Genomic DNA, 19,649 nt, shown 5'->3' on the forward strand with positions numbered 1-19,649 from the left:
ATTGCATGTCATGTGGAAAGTCAGGGCTGAAGAACAAAAAGCTGACAGCCCGGGCAGACGCCGGATTGATGGGGCGATACTCGAGATTGAGGTATCTGTCTTGGCTTGACATGTGCAAGTGTACCTAACCCGTCTGTACATGTATCTGACGGTTTCTGATGGTTCTTTTTGGTGCAGTGACTGATTGTGACTGAGCGCAATTTGAAATTGGCGAGACGCCGACAAGTGCTGGCCCCACCCAGTCACTGAACAACGTACAGGCCATGTCCTGTTGCCAGTGCCATCCTAATCTTCCAGGTTGCTGTCGGTCCTGCCCATCATCAAATTTCGTACCAGACCTCTAATAATCTCAGTAAATGATGGCAGTAGCGAAGGACCGCATTTTGTAGATTGCCCCCCCCCCCCCCACGATCGGACGACGCCTTTGCATCGTTTCTTGGGGTTTAGTATTACGTATTGGAACCCATTCGCCACGGTGTTGGCAGTATGCAACTATCTGTGGTAGTGGGCGTCGGGAGAGGACAGACGTCACAGGCCGTTCAACCTGAAGTCAGGTACCTGGGGAAAACACATGGAAAACGGACGAAACGCACATATGGAAAGACAGAAGGCGAATTCAGCCCGAATAACTCTGTCTCATATGTTAACTTTCGACCTTGTTCGTATGAATGACCGCATATACAAGCCGTGTCTTGGTAACATGTTAACACAATCGACCTTTGGCTCTGGTCATGGTATGCGGCCTTCTTTGGAAGCAGCGGGAATGGGATGCGATGTACAACAACTCTACGCACACGCCCGTGCAGCTGCCAAACAAAATCCGCAGGTTGGAAATGTTCCGCGCGGGCCTGGCAGGCGGGCCCTGTGCCAGTGTGTGCCTTCCACTTCCACTCCTTCGCAACTTCGCTCTGTTCCAGCGGGCAGTTGTAATTTTGACCAACGGCACGGCAGGTGCTCTTCGCTTTTGTCTCTCCGCACACCCACTCGCCGTGAATTTTTCATCGGTGCTATCGTTCGCTTGTCTGGGAAGGACCGTCGGAAAAGGACATGATCTGGTCGACGCGAACCCTGGTCATTTTCCGTCATTGTCGTACCAATTTGGCTGCATGCTGGAAGCTACAGATGCACACTCCAGAGGACATGCACCTCCACGATGCATTCCGGTCGACTTTTACGGTGGTATGTACAGTACTGTGTATCCGAGGTATGCACTATGTAGAGATTCCCACGCAAGTGGTTAGGTTGAGATCCGCGGCGACGTGCAGTTGTTTGGGAAGAGGCCCGCGAGATCTTCCATTAGCTTGGATACTATAAGATCCATCCCAAGAGGTCGTCACCGTGGCGGTTTCAACTTTCCCATCACCCTAGAGGTATCTTCCATTGTGGTCAGCTCAGTTGCGGCGTGACGGTCTTCCGACTTTCACCTGCCCTACACCACGAGTGTGCCGGGTTTTGCGGGTAGGTAGTACGGTAGTAACAGTGGAGGTACGGTACCGTATCGAGATTCAGCCAGATTACACTGTGGGTGTGGTTCTGCTGCGTCTCCTCTGCTTTTCTGCTTGACTAGCGCATCTGCAGAACGGACCACTTCACTCCACTCGCCCAACGCTTTTGCCATCCACTTTGGCAGCGGGTCTTGTCGTCGCCCTCGTTCGCCTCTCTCTTTGGCTGCTGATTGACATCTGCACGGGCCACTGTGGATCACGGCTAGCGTCTGTCGTCTTGTCGAAGGCAGTTCTGGCACTTCATTTTACCACCTCGCAGCCGGCCCCGTCGCGCGCAGGTTTGAAGGTTTCGATCCAGTCGCAAGTCGCCAGTCGCAGTCGCACTCTTGTCGCAACGAGTCGACCTAGTGCACTGACTATCTAACCTGGTCCTAGCGCCAGTCTTTCTCAACCTCTCATTCACGAATCTTTTCTTCCTCTTCCTCCTCTCTCTTCCTCTCTTCTCGTCGTCACGCCGTACTTCACGTCTCTTTTTTCTTCCCTCCTCCCCCTCCATCACTGTCGAATCCGCTGGGGATCCCGCATACCGACGAGCGACCAATTCAGTTTTGCGTCGTTCACGAGAGGATTTGGGTGCACTTCAACTCTTCGCTGTTTTAGGTCGAATAACGAAGAGGCGCCTTTTGCAGGAGCGGTTTTGTTTTCCGGCCAGGGTGCGCTCTCAGTGTTTTGCCAGTACTAGTGGTATCGAGACCCTCGACGTCAGACTCAGCACGGCATCACATCCCCCTCGGACAAGTCGACAAGACCACCCATCACTACTGGAGGACATTGTCACGTTGTCATCAACATCACCTTCATCTTGATCAGAGCGACAGTACCTGTCACCTTCGACGTCGTTTTCACAGGTTAGTGTCTGCATTTGTTCACCAAGATTTCAGTTTTCGGTCCTTCTCCGTCGCCCAATTCCAGTTTGGAGTCCGCTGCACGTCGCCCCAACACTGGTTTTGCAAGCGGTCCCCCGCTACGAATACATGCTTCTCCGCCGGACGCAACACTTGGCCATGGAAAACTAACTTTGCCTCTCACAGCCCCTACACATTCTCTTCTCAACGAGACCTAATATTCCGGCATCTTACATACCGGATACAGACCCCTTGAGTCAGAGATTCTTTCGGTCTTGTTGATTGGATCACGACGACTTCTCCTTTGCCTCGCAACAAAAAAATCTTTGACTGGAGATCACTTGTTGCTTGCAGGCATTTTCTTTGCGACGACTCAAAAACTTGGTTTTCCTTTGAACTGATTTTCTCACGACCTATTTGACGACTTATGGCCAGACCGTCTCACTAGATCTCGATCATTCTCAGCATTTCGAGATCCTCTACTCCCCGCCTTGAGCCTTGGAACCTTACCTGGGTAGTGACATCCCCGTATACTTGAGCTCTGATCTCGGATTCATCCATCTCTCAACTCTTCCTCACCTTCAAACTCAGGTCTCCTGACTACCAACCGCCAAAATGCCCGGAGGTGTTTGCGCCGTTCTCGATTACGAGGTCGAGCTGATGGCCGACTACGTTTCTGAAATGGCAACTCGAATTGTTATGCCGCAAAATACCGTCAACACCGCCTTCAGGAAGTTCGTGTCACAGATCCTCACTTCCACTCGACTTCCCAGCACTACCATCCTTCTCGGCATGAACTACCTTGCCAAGCGCGTCAACATGATGAAGGCTAACGGCCAGACTACCCATTCCGAAGGTCAAATCTGGCGCATGTTGACCATCTCGCTGTTGCTTGGAAGCAAGTTTTTGGACGACAACACTTTCCAGAACAAGTCCTGGTCCGAAGTGAGCGGTATTCCCGTCAAGGAGCTCAACACTCTGGAATATGAGTGGCTCGGTGTGATTGGCTGGCGGCTGTATGTCAACCTCGATGAGAGTGAGGATTACAACGCCTGGTTGGCGAACTGGAAGGAATGGTTGGAGACGAAGAAGTTGCAGCAAGCCCAGGCCAACCGCGAACGCCTGGCCTCCCTCGTGCCTCCTATCAAGACCGACATTTCCCGATCTCGGTTCTCCTCGGCTTGGGAGCAGAAGCAGATTGCCGAGTATGAAAGGCTATCGAGCATCAAGCGCAGCCAAACCACTCACGTTGCTTATCCTCGGCACGAGCAGTCCGTGTGGGGTCATTGGTCGCAGCAGCAGGCTCCGTTGACGCCCCCCGACTCTGGATACGGAACGCCCGAGTATGTCAACTCGGCGACATCGGTCAACTCCCACTACAACGAGTGGTTCGATAGTGCGGTCAGGGACCATTGCCAGGCCTCTCGGCAATACCAACAGCCTGCGTCGTATAACTCATTCTATCACGGCCAGTCCAACCGTCGTCAGAGCAGCACTTCGGGGTACTGGAACTACACCCACAATGTGTGGGAGCATTCCCTCTCCGGTGATTGCAACTGCGCCACTTGTGTTGCTACGGACAACTCTCCTCCGTACTTCATGGGTCACACCTACGGACAGCCGGTTGTTGGCTAAATTGCCAATGACACTTTCGACGCGGTTTCGACGATGCCATGAGTTTCGGCGTTTGAGTGATCATACAACATCCGCAGCTTTTCATCCGAGGCTGTGCTTTCTCACTGCATTTTCATCTGGTGCAGGTTCTTTTACAGGCACAACGGAGAATTGATACATTGCATTCAGATACCCCGATCGACGAATGGACCGGTTCGTTTTCACAGCCCAGAAGGCCGGACTCCTTCAGATTCTGCTCCTAGCAGAATTCCCACCCTTGCTCGTCTCCATTTCGCATGCATGAGCGGAGGAGCGCTACGGCATGGGAAACATGGGCAACCGCGACTTATATCCATATGCGGGATACAAACTTTCACGGTTCCACTCGTCATTGATTAATGACTTTCGTTTTCTTCCTCGGTATATGGTTCGGTAATATTCATAAACCGGCGTTCTTGGATTCCTATACCATGGGTTTCGTTCAAATTCGGCATAGATTCGACAAAAGTTTTTCTTGTTTTCTTCAACATACGAGACGGGCGACTTGCTTCAGCAACGACCGCTATCCTTTTCTTCCCGGCCCTAGCAGCGTCGAGTTAAGCTGCGAGACTCGGCACACACCAACATCAACGGCAAATTCCGATACCTCGTAACAATGGGTTACTCCTGTTCGAGAGATGCGATGTGGTCGATGTCGCGACAGCTCACAGCAACCACTGCTCGACCTGTTTCGGCTTGAGTGATAACCGACATCACCTTGGGTCGAAGCCAGTTGCACTCGCTTGTTTGTTTATGTTTTTTTCCTGGTTCTTGCGTTTTCGGCATTCACAAAAAGGGTCGTTTGGTCCACCGCAGCTGGTCAGTTACATAAGAAGGCCATTCTTCGCGCGGCGTCACCTATCAAAAGTACATTCGAGGCCTTACATATATGAAAAAAGTTTGGAGGTGGGCATGGTACATATTTGCTTTTTTTTCGCCCATCAGGGTGTGGTGCGTTTACAGGATTGGGGTTCATGAGGTCGGAAAAATTAAGATGAGGCTGCTTTGCATTTTGCGGACAAAAAGGGGGGCTCTATTGCTGTTTTCTTTTTCTTTTTTTCTTGTGTGTCGTTTCCTACGTTCAACACCACCTAGGTTGGACGTCGAGCTATCCATTGGTGCATGTCAAGGGGTGGCCCCAAGACATGTGACCTTTTGGCACTTGGCGGACACCTGGACAGGTGGTTCACGTTGTCTTTCTACTTACCATAACCATGGACTTAGAGATGGTGGTGGTTTTCCTTGATTTTGGTGTTTTTTTCTTTTTCTGTTTTTTTCTCGAAGATCGGCATTTGGTTGTAGAGTGGGGAGACTTGCAACTATGTTCAAAACGGTAGACGGGTTCGTTTGAGGTTAATCTGGCCGTCGTGTCAGTAGGGATGGATTTTGTTACCCGCGAAATACCCTCATGATTTACGAGCATTGCGGGCATGTGGAGAGTGGAAAAGAATGGGATGATGGGAGGAAGCAAAAGACGATTAAAACCGGGCATTGCGGGTGTCAACTCGCAACTGACGGCGCCGTTCAGCAGCAGCTGGATCGAGATATCAGTGGACCTGACCACGGTTCAAGAAGTTCAGGGACATGCCTGATATCGGACAGCATTTGCTGAGGAAAGGTTGGAGCCGTAGCAAAGCAGAGTAGTAGGGGGCATTGCGATGATGAGCGGACAAAATTGGTCAGCACGTTGAAAGCACCTCATACTACCAGTTTTACAGTGCTCCGATGAATAAACAAAAAAAATTCCGATGAACCAATCACTCCTACTTGATGCGTTTCAATCTGTGACATGCCGAATGCTGTTTTGTGACTTGCATTCTTTCTTGGATACTGTAGAGCTGGTATGATGCTCCACTCTCCCTGCTGTGATTGGTGGATTTTCACCGGCAAGACATCGACCAAATGCTGAAGGGTATCGAATCTTGAGACTCGGTCGTAAAATACACCATCATGTTATCACAACTAGAATTTAGGCGAAAGCACATCCAGGGTTTGGAGATCCAAGTGTGAATTCATATTTTTCAGTCCCATACCCTCAGTAGTCGAGACAGTTCCCGTGACCCTCGATTGGGTGTCAAAGCATCTCAAAAACCTCACGACCGGACGACAGCGCGGAGACTGTATCGACCATCCCAAAGATTCGGTATATAAAACGATCCCGAACGAACTCTTGAAAGTCTATTAAGAAATGTCTTCGCGATTCGTCTCCGCTGGCGCCATCAACCCCTCTACGGGAGAGGTAACAGCACCGGCGACTGTCACATCATCGTCTTCCATCTCTCCTCCCACGTCTTCATCAACAACCGCCGCCACTCCTGCGGTCCCATCGACATCGACATCATCATCATCAACAACAACAACAACCGCCACCAATGCACCGGCCAACCTTCAAACCACCTCGTCATCAAAAGTATCAACAATAACCCCCGCCACCAAAACACCAGCACCAGCACCAGCACCATCCACCCAAAACCCTCCCCCGCCACCGCCCCCCTCCAAAAAATCCCAAGAATGGCTCACCGTCCAAGCCGAACTCGAAGCCAAAAAACGGTCTGCTTCTCCCTCCATCCCCACCATCGGCGGCGGCCCAGCAGCGGCCGTTGAACAACAAAAATCGCTCTACGAAGTCCTCCAAGCCAACAAAGCCGCCAAGCAAGCGGCCTTTGAAGAAGCCAACAAGATCAAGAACCAGTTCCGCGCTTTGGACGACGACGAGATTGAGTTTTTGGAGGGGGTGGCGGAGAGGAAGAGGAGGGAGGAGGAAGAACGCCGAAGAGAGGAGGAGGGGGGGTTGCTGAAGTTTAGGGAACTACAGAAAAGAAAAGGGGGTGGTGATGGTGGGGATGGGGAGGAGGATGAGGATGAGGATGGGGATGGGTTGGGGGAGGAGGAGTTGATGTTCTTGAGTGGGACCGGGGGAGGGGGGAGGAAGAGGAGGAGGGGAGAGAATAAAAGGGGAGTATTGGGGTTGGGGGTGAAGAGGGTTAAGAGTGGCGGGGAGGGGGAGAAAAGGGGAGGGGAGGGAGAGAAGAAGAAGGAAGAGGAGGGGAACTCGGGGACGAAGACGGTTGCCAGCGAGCCTGCTTCGGCTACGGCTACAGCTACGGCTACGGCTGCGGCATCTGTGAAGAAGCCCCTTGGTGGACTTGTTTCGTATGCATCGTCGGATGAGGATGATGATTGAGGTTTGATAGAGGATGATAGGGGGATGAAAAATCAAACACAGGCGACAAGGCAGGCGGTGACTTGGTTGAACTGCTTATTTCAAGAATTACTCAAAAGATGAGCTTCATTATATACCATAGCATCGTAGTGGAAGATGACTAGAGAGATGGGAGATATATCGTCAGTCTCCTCTAAATAGCAACCGCTAATACCTGACCCTTTTTTGGTACCCAGCAACTAGTCCACACCCAGCTTTTCTCGAACCACTGCTTATTCATACACCGTAATCGCAACATGTACCTGACCAAAATCTTGTTTATACATGAAGATAAAATGCCAGCCAACTTCAGGTTTATCAGTTTCCCGTATCAACAACAACACCTCGCTTACTCAACATCCTTATCCTCCAAAGGGACAAGCTTCTTCTTGTTGAAGGCCTTGTCGTAGCCCCAACGGTAGGCCTGCCTGAGTGATCCCTTAATCCAGCCCTCCACCTCCTCCTCAGGCACCTTAATCTTGCTCACGCGATCCTCGACCTCGGGCGTCAAGGCGAACCTCCTCATGCGGTGCGCAATTCTTGGGTCCATCACCACCGGCTTCGTGTGGATCTTCTCCGTCACTTCCTTATCCGCATCAGCCTCATCCTCCTTCCATACCTTCTTGGGCCAGTCCTTCTCCTCCCACTCGAGCTCTTTCGCCTGCTCATACTGCACCGAATCGGCCGAGGGCGCGTCCGGGTTGGTTTGTTGCTGGAAGTCGCGGTAGGTGGACAGGCACACAGCGGCGACCTCGCGGCCGATGTCGTCGGCAAGCGAGCGGCGGTTGAAGAAGCGGACCATGCGTGTGGGGGTGTTGAGGAAGCCGAGGATATGAGGCTCACGGATGGGGACCGCCGGTGTGAGCTCCTGTGGCGTCAGGGGGTGAAGGGTCTCGGACGGGTAATCGGAGGTGGTGTTGTATGGCTTGGGTTGGGGTGGGCGCTTGGGCTTCGGGGCTTCCTCCTCCTTCTTCTCCTCGGCGGGCTTCTCTTCTGTAGATGGGCTACCCTCAGCCGCAGCGGGTGCGGGTGTAGGAGGGAGCGGCGCAGGCTCGGCGGGCGCGACCAGCGGGCCCAACCAACCCTCGTGCAGACCCCGGAGGTACTCCTTCCACGTGTGACGGCCAATGACAACATCGCCCCGAACACCCTCGTAGTCCTTGATGCCGCGCTGCTGGCGGTACATCTCTATCAACTCGTCCTTCGTAGGCTCGCGGTCGGGGTCTTGCTCTTCCTTTTTCTCCCACCCACGGCGCACCTTGCGCACTCTGTCTGCGACTACGGCGCGTACGTCGCCTTCCCGACGGCCCTGCACAAACTCCCAGTCCAAGCCACTGGCGGCAAGGACAGGCTTGACGTATTCTGTGTAGTGATCCTGAGCGACGCGCAGACCGTCGCCGGGTGGGGCGGAGAGGTAGATGGTCAGCTTGCGCGGCTGTTCAAGGCCGAGTTTATCGGTGATGGGCTCGGCAGCCAGATGCTCGACAGCGTGTCTCCATTTCGCGATGTTTCGCCTCTTCTCGCGGCGGTCGTAGATAATTGCAGCTGTGATAGAGGCCGAGACGGTCCAGAAGATCATCCAATTGCGGGAGGGAAGCTTGTTGGGCAGGTTGGGGATACCGAGCATGCGAAGGGCCTGGTTCTGCGGCCTGGGGGCTTTCGGAGGAGGAGGAGGAGGAGGCTAGGTGTAGTGTTAGCACCCATCAGAGGTATACTTGAATTAACATACTGTAGCCGTAGCTGCAGCCGGAGCGGCAGGCGCCGCAGTGGACGGCGGAGGTACGGGTTCGGCCATTGTGTAAAGTGTTGCGCTGGCTGATGCTATTGCTCTAATGTATGTCGTGCGGTGATGGGGTTTGCGCAATTACGGGCGCATGCAGCTTTCGGCGCGAGGGGTATGGTAGGGAGAGCTCGAGTGGTTGCTCGCGGGGGTCGTCACAGGCGGCGCACTTGGAAGACAGGAGGGTCCGTGATGATTACGGACAGTGACGCCGTAGGAGCTCCGTCGCGAGGACCTGGGGCCGGTGCAGCGGAGCACCGACTGCCAAAATTCCCCGAACACTTTCTTATCGCGATAAGCCGATAAGGCTACTCCCGCGGCATCTTCATCGCGTTTAGTGCTTATGCACGAGCCATATGCGAGAGTCAACCGCACGTCATGTCATTGACACTTGACTTTATAAGTGCAGACCACGCAGACTTCCGTTTTTACAACCACATCTGCAAAGCAACCTAACCTGAACTCTTGAGAGATTTGTCCCAACTTGGAGGGTTTGTCTGCCGTCTCTTGAGCCCGATTGAAACCCGTTCTCTTTAGCCAGAACTATAGGTACTCAAAGCGTTTGCACAGAGTACCTGAGCTTGTAAGTCTGGCCATCTATTCCGTACCCACACTTCCATTGGCTTCAATTCACGCTTCTCTGCTGAAGCATCGTAAAGGATACCTACATAGTAGTTGTACCTACACTCGTGTCAACTTCGTTGGGCTTCTGTGCTGTCAGCGATGCCTTCCTGTTCAATGGACACAACTGTTCGAGACGCTGCAGCCCCTGAAAGAGCAGGAGCCCCCAGGGAAGATGCGGTGTCAATTGCGCCAAGGGTGCTTACTCCACCTGCAGCACCACCAGGATGCCCCTTCGATCAATTGCAGAGTGCCCGTGCCCAGCCAGTAATAAATTCCAGGACCGCCGAGCCCAGTATCTCGAGACAATGCATCGAGCTTCAACACTGGGGATTGGTGATTCAGTGTCCCCGTGAGGCAGAGGATGATTGTCAGATTGTATGTCTGAACGCCCACAACTCCATCGTCTGCGAAAAAGACAACATCATTGTGTTGAGTACGATGAGGTCGCGGTTGTAGGGGTCTTCATGTCGACCAATGGCCCCTTCCCGTCTTTGAGCTCACCACTGGACCTGGGCATGTCCCAAACATGGAACCCCTCTTTCTAGGGATCGTGTAACAGATTCACATCGAGGCGGTCCTCCTGTGGCCAAAACGCTAGAACAGAAAACAAAAACGTGAAGATGCTCCTAGTTGCCTGTTTATATTCAAATGTGTCCTTTCAAACGCGCCCGAGACTGTCCCATGCCATCATAGTTTCTTGGTCACTTATAGATCTTGCTAACAACCACCACGCCTTCTCTCTTATACCAATACCGCAGGGTGCCCCACCTTGCTTCTCCTGATACGTTGCAAATTATAGCGCCTCGAATCGCCTCCAACGCTCCTGTCAGACTCCTGCACGAGAGGCTCCCGTCACGCTTTGCGTCCACTTCCACATCGACTGCACGTTCCAGCGGGCCACGCCTCTGCTCACAGCGCACTTCGGACGGTGCCACTCGGCCTCTACCCCCGTCTGGCCGCCTCAATCCTCATAGCCAACCCTCGTTCGACCCTCGTTGGACCCTGATCCCAAGAAAAAGCAACCTCCTTTCCTCCCGTCTCCCCGTATCCCGTCTTGTACACAGACCCCTTTCTGTGCGCAAACATCCCATCGATCGGTCCAGGAGCTCGACGTTCCCACGAGATCCAGCTCGCTTGCGCATTTCCCGCTACATACTCCCGGTTTCCATCCACCCTCAGCAACCCACTGTTTACTGTTTACAGTCGACGACAAGGTAGAGGTAGCTAAGATGGACAACAACAACCGCCCACATCTCAACCTGGGCACCAACGACACCCGCATGGCCCCGAACGATCGTACCTATCCCACCACCCCGTCGACCTTCCCGCAACCCGTCTTCCCGGGTCAACAAGCCGGTGGCGCCCAGGCCGGCCAGCAATACATGCAGCCCGGCAATTATTATCAACAGAACCAGTATGCCAGCCACTACACCCCAGGTGCCGACTACGGCTTCGTTTCTAACATTGATGGTACCAGCAATGACCCCAACACTGGTCTCGCCCACCAGTTCGCCCATCAGAACATTGGTGGCCAAGGAAGAGCTTCTCCCTACGGCTCTCGTGGTCCATCTCCCGCTCAACGCCCTCGCACATCCGGAAACTCTGGCCAACAGCAAGCCTATGGCAACTATCTGAGCGCGCCGTCGTCCTCCAATACTCAGCTCGAGTTCGCCCCTGCCCCCGAGCGGAACCCCGACAAATATGGCCCCAATGCGAACAACAACCAGAAGAAGTGCTCACAGCTGGCCTCGGACTTCTTCAAGGACAGCGTCAAGCGCGCCAGGGAGCGCAACCAGAGGTGAATGCTGCAGCGACAAATATTTAATAATTATACGCGAACGGTGCTGACACCCTATTCAGACAGAGCGAGATGGAGCAGAAGCTCGGTGAGACCAATGATCCCCGCCGTCGCGAATCGGTTTGGTCAACCGCTGGCCGGAAGGAGGGCCAGTATTTGCGCTTCCTGAGAACCAAGGACAAGCCCGAGAACTACCAGACCATCAAGATCATCGGCAAGGGCGCTTTCGGCGAGGTTAAGCTGGTGCAGAAGAAGGCCGACGGCAAGGTTTACGCCATGAAGTCGCTCATCAAGACGGAAATGTTCAAGAAGGACCAGCTTGCCCACGTCCGAGCAGAAAGAGATATCTTGGCCGAGTCGGACAGCCCATGGGTCGTCAAGCTCTACACCACCTTCCAGGATGCCAACTTCCTTTACATGCTCATGGAGTTCTTGCCCGGTGGCGACTTGATGACCATGCTGATCAAATACGAAATCTTCTCGGAGGATATCACCCGTTTCTACATTGCCGAAATTGTCTTGGCTATCGACGCCGTCCATAAGCTGGGCTTCATTCACAGGTAGGCTTTGCCGGAAGCAATGCTCTGGAAAAGAGATACTGACATCGTTGTGATTACAGAGATATCAAGCCAGACAACATTCTTCTCGATAGGGGTGGTCATGTCAAGCTTACAGATTTCGGTCTCTCTACCGGCTTCCACAAGCTCCATGATAACAACTACTACACACAGCTGCTCCAGGGCAAATCCAACAAGCCGCGCGACAACCGCAACTCCATTGCTATTGACCAAATCAACCTGACGGTCAGCAACCGTGCACAGATCAATGACTGGAGACGCTCCAGACGTTTGATGGCCTACTCGACCGTCGGTACACCAGACTATATTGCTCCCGAAATCTTCACTGGCCATGGTTACTCGTTTGATTGCGATTGGTGGTCTTTGGGTACCATCATGTTCGAGTGCTTGGTCGGCTGGCCTCCCTTCTGTGCCGAGGATAGCCATGACACTTACCGCAAGATCGTTAACTGGAGGCATTCGCTTTACTTCCCGGATGACATCACCCTTGGTGCAGATGCCGAGAGCCTCATCAGAAGGTATGCATGCTTTTAACTTCCCGCGAAAATGCTCACAATATTGACTTGTCATAGCCTCGTTTGCAACACTGAGAACCGTCTCGGCCGTGGTGGTGCCCACGAAATCAAGAGCCACGCCTTCTTCCGCGGCGTTGAGTTTGACAGCTTGCGCCGCATCCGTGCGCCCTTCGAGCCCCGTCTCACATCCGCCATCGATACCACATATTTCCCTACGGACGAGATCGACCAGACAGATAACGCCACGCTGCTCAAGGCTCAGCAGGCCGCTAGGGGCGCCGCTGCCCCTGCGCAGCAGGAGGAGAGCCCAGAACTCAGCCTGCCATTCATTGGATACACGTTCAAGCGCTTCGACAACAACTTCCGATAATTGCGCTACGTCTCGTCGTTGTCTGAATAATGAGTGTTGGGTTTTTGGGGGCGTAATAGTGATGGCGAAAGGGAGAGGAGGTTGTGCTGCTGGGCGGCAGTATCTGGGTACCCCTTATACTTGGCTTTTACGTCTTTGCTAGCTTGCGGTGCTGTTGAAATGTCCGATGGCAGAGACACTTTGCTGATAGTAAGCGTATTTTCCATACCGCATATATGGCTGAAAACAGAAACATAATGTATGAAATGCATCCTTCGGGGCGAGGAACTGGGAAGCCCTGAAGCGAGCAACGAGGGTGATGAAAAGCTGCAAGAGACATGAATTTTATGTATGGCGTGATAATAGAGATATTTGTATATCTATTGATTGAATCGAACATTCGCTTTCTTACGTTCAAGTACAACTTAGACCAGCTTGAGGCTACCAGAAGGTTGGGCGTCAGTTCTGTGGATTTGCTCAAGTCTATGGAAATTACCACGATCCAAAGATAACATATCCCGGACGATTCAAAAATAGTGAAAATATGTCCTTCCATCGTGGTAACCTTAGGACACCAGGTTCAGCTCATATGAATATCGTACATTACACATAATACAATCAACGCTATCCAGAGGCCAAACCCAGCTAGCTACATCTGACCTCCTGTTCCTCCCCTACCTAGCTCGCCTAACCCATACCTTGCTTGAGGCGAGGAACTGCCAATTTCCGTTAGAGACACTTTCAGGTTCCTACACCCTCAAGCCATTCTCCAGCACCTTCCTCCCCCTATCATCATACACAATCGAGCTGAAAGCCTCAAAGTCGCCGCTGTCCACCAGATACTCATCATCATCCACGTCCCATGGCAGCAGGCTGTACAGACCGTTGCCCGGCTTAGGCCACAGAGCCGCTAGCGGGTCGTACTCTTCTTCTTCTCCCTCCTCTCCTCCTTGGTTCTCTTGACTGGTTTCTCTGGATAGAATCACGTCTTTTAGACTCTTGCCGTTTGGTCCGCCCGAGGAGCCCTTTTGTCCCTTCCCATTGTTGTTGTTGGACCCCTTACTACTACTACTACTGTTGGTAGAAGGATTGGGACCAGGAAATATCGGCAAATCAGGCTTCACCTCCAACGCAGCCATAACCAACCCCACCAGCTCCTGCGGCGGCAAAGTCGACAAATACGCGCGCTTTTGTTGGGGCGGTTTATCCGCCCAACTTTCCCTACTTTCCCTACTCACCATTTTTAGCGATTGCTGCTGCTCTAGTAGTTCCCGTTGTCTCTGCTGCTGCTGCTGCCCCTTCCTCCCACCAGCCAAACCCTTCCCCTGCTCCCTCTTCGCCACACACACCGAACATACCCAACCCCTGGTCTGATCACGGATGACTTGCGTTTCGATTTGGGGGTCATGACACCGCTGGTGCCAGCCCTCGTTGCACCCGTCGCAGAACACCATGGGGTTTTGGGCCGGGCTGTGCATACGAGTGCACTTCTTGCACAAGGCTTGCTCGGCTGTGCGCTTGCCGTAGTGATGCGTCGACGCCGTGCTGCGGTGTTTCTTGTTGGCGGCGTCGACGGCCGCGGGGTTGTAGGTTGTTGGCTTGAGGACTTGGCGGCCGGATTTGGTCATGGTGAGGAGGGAGGTTTGGGCAGCGCCGCCAGCAGCGCCTGAGGGGGTGGAGGTGGCGGCGGCGGCCTCTTCGGGTTCGGATACATCGGAGAGACTGGAGAGACTGCTAAGCTCGTCCGCGTCTTGTTGCTGCTTGATGCGTTTCTTTCTGTGGCCGGTGGGCTCTGCTGCTGCTGCGGCTTTGCTGGCGTTGGGGGGACGTCCGACTGGATTTCCTGTTGATGTCTTGACCTTTTTGGGTTTGCTTTCTGCGGCGGCGGCGGCGGGCTTGGGTGGCTTGACCACTGAGACTTTGCCTGACGCGGTGAGGCCGCTGTTGATGTTCTTGATAGCACTTGTTGTGCCGCTTTTGAACGTTAAGGATTTGTGTTTTGGAGGCGGCGGCGGTAGCGGTAGTGAGAGGTTTGTTGAGCTTGAACCCAAGGCAGCAGATGATGGTATTGTCCTTGGCAGAGAAAGGTTCTTGACTGTCGTCGTCGGTGCTGGTGTTGGCATCTTAATGCTCGGCAGGATCAGGGGCATTTTTAAGCTCATGGAAGTTGAGGTTTTCAGCCCCGTGCCCGCAACCAGCCTCTTCTTCGCGTCCTCGAACGTATCTTGCTCAAGCTTGATAGTTGTAGAACTGCTGCCCGTGAGCACTGTCGTTTTCGATGATACGACTGAACTGAAACTGCCGCCGCCATCATTCTTTCCCTCCTTGGCCTTCAGACGCTGGAGGATGAGTTGAGTAGCGGCCGAGAACTGTGGTACGTATGGCCGTGCCGACGAGGTGGATGCGGAGGACGAAATGGTGGGCCCCGAACCGGGAGTCGGAGTCGGAGTCGGCGTCGAGATAGCCGGCGTTGTCGGCTTCGACGCCGGTTGTGGTGTCTGGTCTGTCATGGTGGTGAATGTTGGATGTAAAGATAGGCGGGTGTGTTATATGGTGGTCATAATCTGACCTGATACACGATCGGTGTTAGTGGTTGGTTGCGACTGACATCTGGAGTATGCGCAGACTTACTAATGATATCGTGCTGTGTTCATGACTACTCTTCTGCCGAAAATGTCACGAAATCCTCCTTCTGATTTTTGTCGAATAACTCTCCATGACACACCTTTCCACGAGAAAGAATTTTTCGTCGCTGTGCATGAAGAGAAAAAGAAGTGGGAGAACCTGAAAAGCGGGAGTTGAAGGAAGTGAATGGTGTCGCGGCTTCCCGAAAATGGGATGTCTAGAACCTGGGCTTGAACATGGGGAGGCCGGAAGGGCATTCACAGTGCAGTTGTAGCTCACTGTAGCGACAGCATTGACCACACGTGAGACGCACGTATTACCCTAACCCTTCCACTCGTCAAAACAAAATCGAACGATGTTGTAGGGGCATCCTTCATTTTGGATGCTGCGCTAACAACAACTCGACAAGTATAAACCACCCATCTACACTACCACGATAACCATTACCTAACCACTCCCTTCTCCTTCAGCTGCCGTATTTGCTCGTCGCTCAAGCCTACATGCTCCCTCAAGACCTCGTCGGTATGCTGTCCTAGTGTAGGTGGCGGACTTCTAATCGTGGGACTCGTCTCCGAGTACTTGACAGGCGAGTTCACCATCTTGATGGGCCCGCACTCTTCATGCTCTACCTCAACCACCATGTTGCGAGCAAGGGTGTGCTCGTGAGTGAGGGTGGTGAAAACGTCATTAATCGCAGCATAGGGCATGCCTTTACCCTCAAAGATGTCAAGCCATTCTTGAGTGGTCTTGGTCTTTGTGGTCTTCTCGATCTCCGCCTCAAGCCCGACCCGGTTCGCTACCCGCTGCGCGTTAATCTTGTACTTTGGATCATCCTTCCATTCCGGACGACCCAGCCCGTCGCATAAGATTCCGAACAAGCGGTCGTTCCCTCCGCCCAAGAGAATGTCGCCATCCTTGGTTTCGAATGCCTTGTATGGAACAATTGAGGCTACTGTTGTTAGTGGTCCGTCGCTCAAGAGAAGGATCGAAAATGGGACACTTACGATGGGCCGTTCCCCACCGACCAGAGTCTTTTTTTCCACTGATCAAGCAGCTGCTTGCGATGTTCGCCAGGGTGGCCGTCTGGCAGTCGCTCAAGCACGCATCAATCCATTGTCCTCTGCCGGTTTTGGCACGGGCAAGCAAGGCCGCCATGATACTGTTGCTCGTATACAATCCGGTGGTGAGATCCGTCACGGCCACGCCAACCTTGACCGGTGGCCCATCCCTACTGCCGGTGATGTGCATGAGGCCAAACTCGGCTTCCACCATAACATCGTAGCCAGCCCGACTTGAGTACGGCCCAGTCTGTCCGTAGCCGGTAATGGATGCGTAGATGAGTGCTGGGTTAATCTGGCGGAGGGTCTCATAGTCCAAGCCGTACTTCTTGAGCGATCCGGGGACGTAGTTTTCCACGAGGATGTCACACTTGGACGCCAACTTTTGCAGAATCTCCACGCCCGCTGGATCTTGGAATGAAAGGGCAAGCGACTTCTTGTTTCGGTTGACTCCTAGGAAGTACGCCGATTCACCCGGTCCCTCCATGGACGAACCGGACTTGTAGCTGGCATACGGTGGCCCCCATGCTCGAGTATCATCACCTCTTACGGGATGTTCGACCTTGATTACTTCTGCGCTCAAAGGGTCTCAGCTGGGGCTCTGACAGTTCGGGGCCGATAGACTCACCCAAGATCTCCTAGAATTTGTGTACAGTAAGGCTGTATGGAAGATCATGTTAGCTCATCCTGGCCTAAGGGTAAGTTGCCTTGCCTTCTTACCCCAGCCAGCACTCTGGTCATGTCTAGCACACGATAACCCTCAAGAGGAAGCGTTCCATCAGCGGAACGGACTGAGGAGCTGGCGAAGCAACGGCGAGTTGTCGCCGGAATAGAGCGGCTCAGCGCCGTAGCACGGGCGGCCTTGAACAAACTGCGGTGCATCATATCGTACAGAGTCTACCACGACAAAACAAGAACCAAAGTATCATGAATGCTACTTTATACCACATGGGCTCCGTGGCGATCGGTGGAGAATAACGGAAGCTATTCCCGTTCCTTCCCCGCAGTCCCGGCGGTCCAGCCACCGGATCCCGAGGTTTACAGTGCACCTTCCAGCGCCATTCCGGTATTGGAACGGCAGGCGCCCACAAACTCAGCGGCATCGGCCACGATAAGGCGAGCCCCACCGATGCCGCAGTAGTATCGTTATTCGGGATGATAGTAGACAAGACACTTGAGTTCATCATTGAAAGTGGACATTGAGTATATGTTCTTCTTGTGGTGTGATGGAAACGATGGCGCCATGACCGTATGCGCCATATTGAAGCGGCTCTACCAAGGCAAGGAGGGACACTGTGCCTATCCGCGGTCTCGAGATGTAGACAACTGGTTCACAGCTGGTCAACAAAAAAAGTCACAAGGCAGCTAACCCAAAATATGAAATCAACATATTTCATAAGTTGTATATGAGTCTCGACTTCATTGTTTTTGTGTTAACGTCAACTCCAACTTCCTGCATTATCGTTGAACACTTGTAGAAGGTTGACAGCTGCCAATCAGCTGACCAATCAGAACGCTCGTTTCGTCTCGCCTGAACGTTCTTTCTCAACTTTTCCACAGCGCGTCTTGGGGGAGTCCACCTGTCCATCAATTACACCTGATATCATCCATCATCGAAACCCATCGCCACTGTCCATCGTCTTACTTATCTCGACCACATTTCTGCCACGGCACACACACATACCAAACTTCAAGCCGACACAAATTCTAGCCTGACAAGAAGAAATACAACAACACCGAGAACAACATGGATTACCAGAACCGCGCGGGCTCCAAATTCGGCGGCGGCGGCGTAGCCTCCCACTCCGCCACCAACGCCGACCGCCGCGAGCGTCTGCGCAAGCTCGCCCTCGAGACTATCGATCTCGACAAGGACCCCTACATCTTCCGCAACCATCTCGGCTCCTTCGAGTGCCGTCTCTGCCTGACAGTCCATCAAAACGACGGCTCCTACCTCGCCCACACCCAAGGCAAGAAGCATCAGACGAACCTAGCGCGCCGCGCCGCCCGCGAGCAAAAGGAAGGCAAAGGCGAAGTCGACCCCCAAACGGGTCTACCCGTCGGCGTCGTCGGCGCGGGTTTCGCCGCGCTCGGCTTAGGTGCCGGCGGCGTGCGCAAGAACGTGGTCAAGATCGGTCGACCCGGATACAAGATCACGAAAGTGCGCGACCCCATCACCCGCCAGCAGGGATTGCTGTTCCAGCTGCAGTACCCGGATATTGCGACGGGCGTCACGCCCAAGTGGCAGGTCATGAGCGCGTTCAGCCAAAGGGTCGAGGAGCCCGACAGGAACTACCAGTACCTCCTGGTGGCGGCGGAGCCGTACGAGACGTGCGGGTTCAAGATCCCGGCGCGCGAGCTGGACAAGCGCGAGGACAAGCAGTTTGAGTTTTGGGACCCGGATAGCAAGGAGTACTGGGTGCAGATCATGTTCATGACGGAGCGCGAGGAGCGGTTTAATGCGGCGCCTGGGTTGACGGGGAGGAGGTGATTTGGTTTACTCTTCTGTTATTGTTTCAGGAGAACGGTTCTTTCTGGTTCGAATGGGGAAAATATGCTTGGAGTTTACGGCGTTCTCTGTCATTATTCGTGTCACGGTCAGCGCCGCTTCGGCTTCCCGGACGTACCCGAAGTCACATTGAGGTCGCATGAGGACCCTTCCCGCTAGAAAGAGGATGGAAGGGGGATGTATGATCACTGGAAGTTGCGTCGCGGAACAGGTCACGATCCGGTCATCGGCCTTCGTCCAACGGCGACCTGACTTGGCATTACGCAAATCCAAGGATGCTTTAGACGTACGGCCTGTCTGAAGCACGACGATGGCCGTTGAGCATGGGCGACGAATCCGGACCGCTCGCAACCGCACAGGGAAACGGGGCATTTGGTACGGACGGACATCTTCGCACGGGCCGGGGACTTGCACGATACCAACATCACCGACAGAAAGGAGTTTGAGATTGTTGTAAGGCTATATATACAGACTCGGAGTTGCGTGTTCCCTCCAAGCTGACATATAAAACAGACCCGATGAGCGGACATTACGCCCATTGTCGCGTTCTCTCAATGCCACCGTGAGTGCATCTTTTTCTTCCTCGATACTTGGTGATGTGAAGTGAC

The 19,649-nt window shown here is 53.4% G+C and overlaps 7 protein-coding genes across 7 annotated transcripts; 4 read left to right on the top strand and 3 right to left on the bottom strand.

The window, feature by feature from the left end:
* Positions 1-2,666: 2,666 nt before the first annotated feature.
* B0H65DRAFT_310459 (uncharacterized protein) lies at positions 2,667-4,174 on the top strand. Its single transcript, XM_062823287.1, has one exon. It carries the CDS (start codon positions 2,966-2,968, stop codon positions 3,983-3,985), a length of 1,020 nt encoding a protein of 339 aa, XP_062677464.1. The 5' UTR covers positions 2,667-2,965; the 3' UTR covers positions 3,986-4,174.
* Positions 4,175-6,052: 1,878 nt separating this feature from the next.
* Positions 6,053-7,612, top strand: B0H65DRAFT_310484 (N-terminal domain of NEFA-interacting nuclear protein NIP30-domain-containing protein). Its single transcript, XM_062823288.1, has one exon. The coding sequence runs from the start codon at positions 6,192-6,194 to the stop codon at positions 7,185-7,187; it is 996 nt and encodes a 331-aa protein (XP_062677465.1). The 5' UTR covers positions 6,053-6,191; the 3' UTR covers positions 7,188-7,612.
* Positions 7,555-8,832, bottom strand: B0H65DRAFT_434669 (mitochondrial import inner membrane translocase subunit Tim54; the record flags this gene model as incomplete). The annotated part of the gene is made up of 1 exon (XM_062825144.1): positions 7,555-8,832. One exon carries the CDS (start codon positions 8,830-8,832, stop codon positions 7,555-7,557), a length of 1,278 nt encoding a protein of 425 aa, XP_062677466.1.
* Positions 8,833-10,838: 2,006 nt separating this feature from the next.
* Positions 10,839-12,870, top strand: B0H65DRAFT_511949 (serine/threonine-protein kinase orb6; the record flags this gene model as incomplete). Its single annotated transcript, XM_062828531.1, has 4 exons — positions 10,839-11,407; positions 11,470-11,967; positions 12,027-12,503; positions 12,558-12,870. The coding sequence occupies 4 exons, from the start codon at positions 10,839-10,841 to the stop codon at positions 12,868-12,870; spliced, it is 1,857 nt and encodes a 618-aa protein (XP_062677467.1).
* Positions 12,871-13,530: 660 nt separating this feature from the next.
* On the bottom strand, positions 13,531-15,726 carry B0H65DRAFT_310579 (uncharacterized protein). Its single transcript, XM_062823289.1, has 2 exons — positions 15,481-15,726; positions 13,531-15,418 (listed from the first exon to the last, which is right to left on the bottom strand). The coding sequence occupies exon 2, from the start codon at positions 15,357-15,359 to the stop codon at positions 13,599-13,601; it is 1,761 nt and encodes a 586-aa protein (XP_062677468.1). The 5' UTR covers positions 15,360-15,418; positions 15,481-15,726; the 3' UTR covers positions 13,531-13,598.
* A 42-nt stretch (positions 15,727-15,768) lies between these two features.
* On the bottom strand, positions 15,769-17,194 carry B0H65DRAFT_310622 (CoA-transferase family III domain-containing protein). Its single transcript, XM_062823291.1, has 3 exons — positions 17,161-17,194; positions 16,479-17,110; positions 15,769-16,423 (listed from the first exon to the last, which is right to left on the bottom strand). The coding sequence occupies exons 2-3, from the start codon at positions 17,017-17,019 to the stop codon at positions 15,918-15,920; spliced, it is 1,047 nt and encodes a 348-aa protein (XP_062677469.1). The 5' UTR covers positions 17,020-17,110; positions 17,161-17,194; the 3' UTR covers positions 15,769-15,917.
* Positions 17,195-17,970: 776 nt separating this feature from the next.
* On the top strand, positions 17,971-19,382 carry B0H65DRAFT_310588 (uncharacterized protein). The gene has a single exon (XM_062823290.1). It carries the CDS (start codon positions 18,280-18,282, stop codon positions 19,021-19,023), a length of 744 nt encoding a protein of 247 aa, XP_062677470.1. The 5' UTR covers positions 17,971-18,279; the 3' UTR covers positions 19,024-19,382.
* The last annotated feature ends 267 nt before the right edge of the window (positions 19,383-19,649 follow it).

The sequence above is a fragment of the Neurospora tetraspora genome, assembly GCF_033439725.1.
Source record: "Neurospora tetraspora strain CBS 560.94 chromosome Unknown B0H65scaffold_8, whole genome shotgun sequence".
In the NCBI taxonomy this organism is placed as follows: domain Eukaryota; kingdom Fungi; phylum Ascomycota; class Sordariomycetes; order Sordariales; family Sordariaceae; genus Neurospora; species Neurospora tetraspora.

Bases quoted from the DNA above. Each gene is read 5' to 3' on its own strand.
- B0H65DRAFT_310579 (XM_062823289.1), bottom strand. From the start codon at position 15,359: ATGACAGACCAGACACCACAACCGGCGTCGAAGCCGACAACGCCGGCT.
- B0H65DRAFT_310622 (XM_062823291.1), bottom strand. From the start codon at position 17,019: ATGGAGGGACCGGGTGAATCGGCGTACTTCCTAGGAGTCAACCGAAAC. The intron at 16,424-16,478 runs GTAAGTGTCCCA...TAACAACAGTAG, and splicing joins TCGGTGGGGAACGGCCCATC to CCTCAATTGTTCCATACAAG.
- B0H65DRAFT_310484 (XM_062823288.1), top strand. From the start codon at position 6,192: ATGTCTTCGCGATTCGTCTCCGCTGGCGCCATCAACCCCTCTACGGGA.
- B0H65DRAFT_310588 (XM_062823290.1), top strand. From the start codon at position 18,280: ATGGATTACCAGAACCGCGCGGGCTCCAAATTCGGCGGCGGCGGCGTA.
- B0H65DRAFT_310459 (XM_062823287.1), top strand. From the start codon at position 2,966: ATGCCCGGAGGTGTTTGCGCCGTTCTCGATTACGAGGTCGAGCTGATG.